The sequence below is a fragment of the Salvelinus sp. IW2-2015 genome, unplaced genomic scaffold (assembly GCF_002910315.2).
Source record: "Salvelinus sp. IW2-2015 unplaced genomic scaffold, ASM291031v2 Un_scaffold8423, whole genome shotgun sequence".
Lineage (NCBI taxonomy): Eukaryota > Metazoa > Chordata > Actinopteri > Salmoniformes > Salmonidae > Salvelinus > Salvelinus sp. IW2-2015.
The window spans coordinates 1-10,311 of NW_019949683.1; the positions used below are offsets into that span (position 1 = coordinate 1).

The 10,311-nt window shown below is 41.3% G+C and overlaps 1 protein-coding gene across 1 annotated transcript; it reads left to right on the forward strand.

Moving 5' to 3' along the window:
- Positions 1–390: 390 nt before the first annotated feature.
- LOC112079547 (stabilizer of axonemal microtubules 2-like) lies at positions 391–8,268 on the forward strand (the record flags this gene model as incomplete). The annotated part of the gene is given in 9 exon segments (XM_024145471.2): positions 391–570; positions 1,034–1,236; positions 1,594–1,955; positions 2,469–2,556; positions 2,559–2,692; positions 6,770–6,804; positions 6,806–6,887; positions 7,482–7,602; positions 7,997–8,268. Coding segments are annotated over 9 exon segments (1,378 nt in total), but the record flags the coding sequence as incomplete, so codon positions are not given.
- Positions 8,269–10,311: the final 2,043 nt, after the last annotated feature.

A 10,311-nucleotide genomic window follows, 5' to 3' on the forward strand; every position in this document is an offset into this window, starting at 1 on the left:
ATGTCTGTTAATCTAAGATTAAATACACGTCTGGCATTCTTTTGAAGAATTCACACCAAGCTCAGTCAGTACACATTCATTGCATTGCATAACCAGGTAGATAATTGCTCACACCCAGCCTGCTGGTTTCCATTCTGCACTTAATTAAAGAAAGAGTTAAGATGACTAGTCTGTTATTTCATTCAGAGGATGCTCTTTCTAAGTGTAGGTGGCATGCCACGTACCTAGCCTAACTCACTGCCAGTCACCATAATTGCTTGTAAATTAATACTACACTCTATTGGTATTGTGTTCATTAGTCCACTGTTAATGCACGTCAGCACAGCTGTCAAGTTTAAGATAGAGCACTTTCAGTAAAATAACGTGTTTTGAACTTTGCCCTCTGTCTAGACGCCATCGCTGCCCCCACCGACCCACAGCTCTGTATGGAAAGCCCAATATGACATGTGTCCTGACAGAGTACACAGAGAAGTACCCCGCCTATGGAGGATACAACCCGCCCCAGAGCCTGAAACCAAAGCCTGTTAACCACGGTGACCGGGGGAGAATGGATGGAACTACTACATTCAAGTAAACGCCTTAGTCATGGATCAGACCCTAATGAAACACCAATCCCTTTCAAGTACACTACTTTTGGCCAAGAATGCCACATAGGGCAGGGGACAAAAGTAGTGTACAACCAAATGTAAGGGAATAGGGTGCTATTTGAGACTGTGTCAATCTTCTGCTATTTAACCACTCTCATTTAATGCAAAGCCCTTTGAGGCACACACACACACACACACACACACACACACACACACACACACACACACACACACACACACACACACACCCCTCATGCAAGCCATGCGGTTTTGAGGGGATTTTGGAAAATTTACCTTTTTAAGTGGTCTCTAAAAGTCAAGCAGATTCCATATTCAACAGTCAACCTCTTATGTAGATATCACCAACTATATTAATTAGGAGTTATCCACAGAGGTCTCAATCCCAAATGAATGAAAAAGACTGGTTACTCTCTCGCTCTCCCTAGGACTGACTTTATTCCCTACGTGGTGACTCGACGACCGGGGAAACAGCAGGCGGAGTACAAACCCAAACCTGGAGTCATAGATCTGGGGACCACCTACAAACAGGACTACAGCCTTTATGAGGTCCAACCCTTCGCCCCTTCCAGACCCAGCGAGAGGGTACGCGCAACAGGGCACAAAATGGATACAGTGCCTACATACAAAGGTGAGCTATTCTGCGTTGTTTTATGACATATTACACATTTCTACAAGGGGTACCGCACAGTGATCCTTATCTTAGTATTATATAAGAAATATTGGCATTTAAAGTTGAGACTGTGTCAATCTTCTGCTATTCAACCACTCTCATTTAATGCAAAGCCCTTTGAGGCACACACACACACACACACACACACACCTGGTCAGTGAATGCAATAATTTTTTTCTGATTCTGTTAATACGTTGCAATTTCTATGGGATATTTTATACAGCAAAATTACATCATAACAATAACAAATGCGCTCTATAAATAAACTATGGTTATTACCAAAACTAATACATACAACTCTTTTAATGTTTCAAGAGGATTTCCGACAGTGGGAGATGTGCAAGCGGGAGCTGAAGAAACCCGATCTGACCTACCACCCGCCAGACGCCAAGTTCGACGGCCACACCACCTTCCAGGACGACTTCCTCCCCCGAGGCCTTGCCCCCAGAGAGAGCTTCAAACCCTCCAGTATCCCCAAAATGTCCGATACCCCCTTCGATGGGGTGACCAGTAACCAGCAGTGCTATGTGTCCCACCCTCTGGAGGCACGCTGGGTGAAGGCTCCAGAGCCCTATAAACCCAGTAGCCAGCCCCTACAAGACCTCACCACCAACCGAAGAGACTACCAGGGCCTGCCAGGACAGCTGCCCCAGAGCTATAAGCCTAACCCTGGAAAGGTAACGCTGTGTTTAATGACATCTCACTAGTCACAGACTATGTAATCGAGCATCTGATCAAATTACACATGATTTTAGTTCTGGGTTAACCCAGATTAATATCTCACTAACTCACTCCTCTTCACTTACCTTTTCTGGCCAGTGATAACGTCAACTGGTATTTGATCATTAGTAGACAGTGGCTGATATCTGTAGTATCCTAGCGGTTAAGAGGTTAGGCCAGTAACCGAGCTGACTAGGTGAAATCTGTTGATGTGCCCTTGAGCAAGGCACTTACAAGAGCAATTAGGTTAAGTTGCTCTGGATAAGAGCGTCTGCTAAATGACTAAATTAAAAAAAATCTCTGTATTGAAGTGCAGATTCAAGATAGACGTAGTTTTGTTTGAATGTCCCATGTTTTTTATTTTCAATGTGATTATCTGGTGAGTTGATGTATGTTACTGAGGTGAAACCAAAGTCAAATGTCCATCTGAGGGTCAACAATAAACCCTATTCCACTCTACTCTGTTCTAGGTGACGTCTGACGTTCCCTTTCAGAGCAGCACAGAGTTTAAAGAGCGTTTCCAGCAGTGGCCCGTGTCCCTGCCTCAGCTGCACAAGAGCCGCAGTACGTCAGCCCCACAGAGCACATGGACATGAGCACCACGTCTGGTGCAGACTACGTCCAACACAACATCCAGCCCTTCATCTCTGCCAAGCCCTTCAATCGGCCCACCAAGTCATCAGCTCCCTTCCAGGTGGGATGAGACGATACAGGCATTCGGAAAGTATTCAGATCTCTTGACTTTTTCCAGTCGTTACAGCCTTATTCTTAAGTGGATTAAATATATTTTGCCCTCATCTCCACACAATACCGCATAACGACGAATCAAAACAGTTTTTAGAATTTTGGCAAATGTCAGTTCGATGGGAGAGTCGCTGCAAAGCTATTTTCAGGTCTCTCCATAGGTTAGATCAGGTTCAAATCCAGGCTCTGGCTGGGCCACTCAAGGACATTCAAAGACTTGTCCCGAAGCCACTCCTGCGTTGTCTTGGCTATGCTTAGGGTCGTTGTCCTGTTGGAAGGTGAACCTTCATCCCGCTGAGGTCCTGAGTGCTCTGGAGCAGGTTTTCATCAAGGATCTCTGTACTTTGCTCCGTTCATCTTGCCTCGATCCTGACTAGTCTCCCAGTCCCTGCCACTGAAAAACATCCCTACAGCATGATGTTGCCACCACCATGCTTCACCATAGGGATGGTGCCAGGTTTCCACCAGATGACGCTTGGCATTCAGGCCAAAGCATTCAATCTTGGTTTCATCAGACCAGAGAATCTTGTTTCTCAGTCTTTAGGTGCCTTGTTTTGGCAAACTCCAAGTGGGCTGCCTTTTACTGAAGAGTGGCGTCCGTCTGTCAAATCTACCATAAAGGCCTGATTGGTGAAATGTCATTCTGTCAGATGATCTGAGGATGCACCTGAGCTCAATTTCAAGTCTCCTAGCAAATGGTCTGAATATTTACAGTGCATTCGGAAAGTATTCAGACCCTTTGACTTTTTCCACATTTTGTATATTACAGCCTATTCTATTTAATCCATTTTAAAAACAAATCCTCATGAATCTACACATGATACCTCATAATGACAAAGTGAAAACAGGTATTTAGACATTTTGCTAATTTAAAAAAACAATAAAAATAAAAAAAAATCCATAAGTATTCAGACCTTTTGCTATGAGATTCAAAATTGAGCTCAGGTGCATCCTGTTTCCATTGATCATCCTTGAGATGTTCCTACAACTTGATTGGAGTCCACCTGTGGTAAATTCAATTGATTGGACATGATTTGGAAAGGCACACAGCTGTCTATATAAGGTCCCACAGTTGACAGTGCATGTCACAGCAAAAACCAAGCCATGAGTCGAAGGAATTGTCGGTAGAACTGCAAGACAGGATTGTGTCGAGGCACAGACGGGGAAGGGTACCAAAAAATGTCTGCAGCATTGAAGGTCCCCAAGAACACAGTGTCCATCATTCTTAACTTCTTATGGCTGGGGCAGTATGAGTAGCTTGGATGAATAAGGTGCCCAGAGTAAACTCCCTGCTACTCAGTCCCAGAAGCTAAGATATGCATGTTATTAGTATATTTGGATAGAAAACACTGAAGTTTCTAAAACTGTTTGAATGATGTCTGTGAGTATAACAGAACTCATATGGCAGGCAAAAACCTGAGAAAAATCCAACCAGGAAGTGGAAATCTGAGGTTTGTCTTTTCAACTCATTCCCTATTGAAGATACAGTGGGATATTGGTCATGTTGCACTTCCTAAGCTTCCACTAGATGTCAACAGTCTTTAGAACCTTGTTTGATGCTTCTACTGTGAAGTGGGTCGAATGAAGAGGGAATGAGTCAGGGCTCTGGCAGATGCCATGAGCTCGTGACGCTCTTCACGTGAGAGCGAGCGCTGTTCCATTGCATTTCTACAGACAAAGAATTCTCCGGTTGGAACATTATTGAAGATTTATGTTAAAAACATCCTAAAGATTGATTCTATACATCGTTTGACATGTTTCTACGGACTGTAACGGAACTTTTTGACTTTCGTCTGCTCCTAGTGAACGCGCGTCATGAATTTTGATTTGTTTACCAAACGCGCTAACAAAAGGAGATATTTGGACATAAATGATGGACATATCGAACAAAACAAACATTATTGTGGAACTGGGATTCCTGGAGTGCATTCTGATGAAGATCATCAAAGGTAAGTGAATATTTCTAATGCTATTTCTGACTTCTGTTGATGACACAGCATGGCAGATATCTTTATGGTTGTTTTGGGCTCTGAGCCCGTACTCAGATTATTGCATGGTTTTCTTTTCGCAAAGTTTTTTTCAAATCTGACACAGCGGTTGCATTAAGGAGAAATTTATCTAAAGTTCCATGTATAATACTTGGATTTTCATCAACATTTATGATGAGTATTTTGTAAATTGATGTGGCTCTCTGCAAAATCACGGATGTTTTTGGAACTGCTGAACATAACGCGTCAATGTATACTGAGATTTTTTTATAGAAATATGAACTTATCGAACAAAACATACAGTACATGTATTGTGTAACATGAAGTCCTATGAGTAATGATCTTCATCAGATGACAAAGGTTAGTGAAATTTATCTCTATTTCTGCTTTTTGTGACTCCTCTCTTTGGCTGGAAAAATTGCGTTTTTCTGTGAATAGGCACTCACCTAACATAATCGTTTGTGGTGCTTTCGCCGTAAAGCCTATTTGAAATCGTACACTGTGGTGGGATTAACAAGAAGTGTATCTTTAAAATGTTGTCAAATACTTGTATGTTTGAGGAATTTTAATTATGAGATTTCTGTTTTGAATTTGGCGCCCTGCACTTTCACTGGCTGTTGTCATATCGATCCAGTTAACGGGATCTCAGCCATAAGAAGTTTTAAATGGAAGAAGTTTGGAACCACTAAGACTCTTCCTAGAGCTGGCGCCCAGCCAAACTGAGCACGGTCAGAAGGCTTTGTCAGGGAGTGTTATGTTTTTGATTTATTTTGCTACTACCTGTATAGATAGTCATTCTGACAGAGCTCCAGAATTCCTCTGTGGAGATGGGAGAACCTTCCAGAAGGACAACCATCTCTGCAGAACTCTACCAATCAGGCCTTTATGGTAGAGGGACAGATTCTCTGCTGATGAAACCAAGATTTAACTCTTTGGCCTGAATGCCAAGCATCAATCTGGAGGAAACCTGGCACCATCCCAAGCATGGTGGTTGCAGCATCATGCTGTGGATGTTTTTCAGCGCAGGGACTGGGAACTAGTAGGATTGAGGAAAGATGAACGGAGCAAGTACAGAGAGAATCCTTGATGAAAACCTGTTCCAGAGCACTCAGGACCTCCGACTGGGGCGACGGTTCACCTTCCAACAGGACAAGAACCCTAAGCACACAGCCAAGACAAGAGGAGTGGCTTCGGGACAAGTCTTTGAATGTCTTTGCAGCGACACTCCCCATCCAACCTGACAGAGCTTGAGAGGATCTGCAGAGAATAATGGGAGAAACTCCCAGTTTATTATAATATTAATCTTATTACTAGCAAGCAGTTAAGAACAAATTCTTATTTACAGTGACGGCTACCGGAACAGTGGGTTAACTGCCTTGTTCAGGGGCAGAACGACAGATTTTTACCTTGTCAGCTCAGGGATTCGATCCAGCAACCTTACTGGCCTAACACTCTAACCACTAGGCTACCTGCCACCCCAAATACACGTTGGCGAGGTTGTAGCATCATACACAAGAAGACAGAAATTTCAACAAAGTACTGAGTAAAGTGTGTGAATACTTATGTAAATGTGATATTTATTTTTTTTTTTTACTTCTCTTCCTTTGCCATTATGGGTATTGTGTGTAGATTGATGAGGAAAACATGTATTTAATCCATTTAGAATAAGGCTGTAACGTGTATATATTTTTTTTTAATGACGGGGTCTGAATACTTTCCGAATGCACTGCACCTGTTAATATTGCTGGGCATATATCGTTTAACGGTTATGTTGTTGTACTTATATGTATGTGCATACTGATATGTGTCTTACTGATGTCGATGTTCTGATGTTATATTATAGTTATGATATTCACTAAAGTGTATGCTGTTAAATTCTTGGAGATTATTTCAACAGCACGTGAATATGATTGAATATACATGTTTTATTACGTTCAAAACAGTGTGTTCTCATTTTGTCCTGTAACCGGGTCAGTTGGGATTTTTTGGGTACGTTTATTGTAGCATCAAAATGAACGTTCCCACCCCACTACCTCCAGGTCTGCACCACCATGAGGGATGACTACCAGCCTTGGGGTCAAGAGACAAGCCATGATCAAGAAGCCTGAGGAGATGCAGAGAGCCACCGGACGGATGGACCACCTCACCACTTTCAAGGCAATTCAAGACTCTTCTGTTTCCATTGGCATGCCAGGGCAATTCTCAAATGACACCCGCCTATAGAAAAATAATTTTGTGAGGAGCACAGGATCAGTTACATTGTGCACCTATAGAGCTGTTTTTAGGGGCTAAGTGCCCTGCGGAAGGACACAACAATAGGAGATACTATAGTACCTACCATCTGAAATCACCGGCCAGTTCTCAGTACTGCCTCCATGGAGTGCACTAGTTTTTGGCCAGATATGGGTGGGTGGGTTAGGGTGGTGGTGTAGGGTGTTCTTTGAGACACTGCTCAATTATCTACACATATACACTGTAGAAAAAAGGTGTTCAAGAGGTCTTCAGCATCCCCGTAGGAGTACCCTTTTTTTGATTCCCGGTAGAACCCTTTTGGGTTCCATTTAGAATCCTCTGTGGAAAGGTTCTTAGAGGTTATCCTATGGGCGTAGCCGAATAACCCTTTTAGGTTCTAAATAGCACCTTTTTTTCTAAAGAGTGTAGCAGAGCCCCTGTCTCTCTTTGGCTCTAGGCCACATTCTTATAAGCCATTATTTGAAATTCTATTCTATTTGATTGTATTCTATTATCCAGGCCCATTTTACACCCCACGAACTGCAGCCCAATGTGAGCTTCAAGCCAGCTCACGCCCCCATGAGGGCTGATGCCCCATTGGAGGGCGGCACCATGTACAGCACAGAGTTCACCCCAAGAGGTAACACACACACACACACAGTTACCCAGCAGAGATGCACCACACGCTGAGCATTTCGCTGCACTGTTTAACCTGCTGAAACTGTGTGACGTGATGAATAACTTTTGATTTGACACACACACAAAAGTTAACCCACAAGCATTTAGTCTGGAGTCCCTGAATCAGCCGTTCCATCCCAGGAGGACACAAACAAAAGTGAAGCTGTTTTACTACCTGAATAAAAGAATGACTGATGTAAACTGAATCACTTTTATAACCTCAAGCTTAATAAATGCTAGTGTTGTGATTTGTGATGATTATGATGCTGGAACTTGCAGCAAGATTATTTTCCACGAGCGAACAATAAAGGTATTGTATAGATCATTTTCTGGTATTTTATTCGTATATCATTCAGGTAATGATATGATTTTGTGTTGTAGGATCAGCGTTTGTCCAGCTAGCTACGACTCCCTGCCGGGCTTCGTGTTTGAGGACAGCGACGACAGGGGACACAGGTTCTACAGGAAGTTGCCATCTAAGGACATGAACAAGATGGCCGCCGGCATGGCGGTGGCTGTGGTGTCATAGCGTATGACCATGATATTTGGTGACCAATGCTTTTAATCTTAAAAAGAGCGTGTGAAGGCAAAACTACTTTTGTTCGGTCTGTTCTGTTTTTCATTTTATTTTCCTACTACCTGTATAGTAATTGATAGTAAGTATCAATGATGTGATAATCAAATGGAAGCAACAATTATGAACAAGTCACAAACAGGCCATTATAAAATCAACTTCCTGTATTCTGGTTGATGGTTTCCATTGAATAGTTGGCTAATCTTTGTTTTACAAATATGCAAATCATTAGTAATTTAAACAAGCACTTCATTTCTTAATCAATTACTTATCCTTGTGTATCCATGTGCCAAATTATGCATAAAGTCACCAGTCATACATTTATTGAAATTCACAAACATAATGCAGAACTTTCAGGGGAAGTTTTCATAGTMCAAAATAATTGTTCAAAGTGCAAAAGACATACCGAAAACTTCATTATAATCTTCCAGTGTCATTTAATTTGAAGGGGGGCATTTTTTTTTTTTTTCAACTAGAGTTTAGAAAAAAGCTATAGAAAAATAGTGGCCTCTTTATAATAAACATTGTTGGAAAAAAGTTTCATATAAAATCACACTGACAGATTGAGTTTTATGGTCATTTTTGCTCAATGCTTTTAAACTAGGAACATGTCTCCCTCTGTGTGTTTATAATGAGTATTACCAAACAAAATATCAGGTGATCAAACTGTCTTTATTATCTTAGTATGTTGTCTTTCTAGAGCACTTAAGTTTTGTTCCAAAAACATCTTCATGATGTTCCTTCAATCCAGTTAGGATTCTACAAACAGTATCCATGTCAACACCCAATGTTATGGTAACGTTATCGATATGTTGTTGTAAATATCAGTAGCATTGATTATTGTCAGTATGCGTTTGAGTGAGTGGCACTTGATAATGTATCTGCAAAACACATGACATGTCTCTACAAATCATTGGTGATTGCACGTAAATGCATGAGAATAAAACCAGAAGGGAAAGGTATTAAACATACCTGTGATCCAACAACAGCAAGTGCTTATTAATATACTGTACGGTTTATATCCAGTCTTTTTAAACAGGCGTTAAGACAACTAAATAAGGTAAGAAAATAAAGTCCCACAAAAAATCTACATACTCTCAATATTGCACTTAAAAACACAGTATTTACAAGACATTTTACAATGCAGCACATTGGTTGGATAACCAAAACAACACTAAAAAGGAACAGATCCCATTATTCAAACAGAGAAATATGACAGTCATGTTTTCTCTCGGGGCCCATCCTAAATGGCACCTTATTCCCTACATAGTGCACTACTTTTGACCAGTACTGCAGTATGTAGGGCAGTGGTGGTGGGCGGGGCCCGGATCATCATTATAGAAATTTGTACAATGCAAATGGACCACAAGCAAACAGAAAAATAGATTGAATTGGAAAATAACAATAAGTTCATRCCTTGATTACATTGAGACACAATCACATATGTCTCTCTTGTTATTAGTGGGAATAGATTTTGGCTCGCCGTCCACCTGTTTCCGACCCCTGATGTAGGGAATATGATTGGGTGCCATTGGGAACACAACCCATACCTCTCTCGTCACTGCAGGGCCTATTTATTCCAAACAGTGATCATTCATTATCTCACATAATACATACTATTGATATGCACTGTACTCTGATCAATATGTTTAAAGGTATGTACACATTGAATGTTAACTGTTATGGCAAATATGAAATATCCAATAAATAATTTTGAAACCGCTTTTCCTCCTCTGTCTGACTAGTAGGTTCTAATGCAAATGATTTGGTTCAGATTGTTGTTTTCTGATGTCAATGACGTTCCACTACAATCTGACAGCCCTTTGCCTTCACACATGTCATGGTCTTATAGGATTCTGCACACACATCCAGACCAGTTCCTACTGTATACTGTATGTACATGTACAGTCAGTGGTGTAAAGTACTTAAGTAAAATACTTTGAAGTACTACTTAAGTAGTTTTTTTCTGTGTATCTGTACTTTACATGTACTTCACAACATTCCTAAAGAAAATAATGTACTTTTTACTCCATACCATTTCCTTGACACCTAAAAGTACTTGTTACATTTGAATGCTTAGCGGGCAGGAAATGTTAC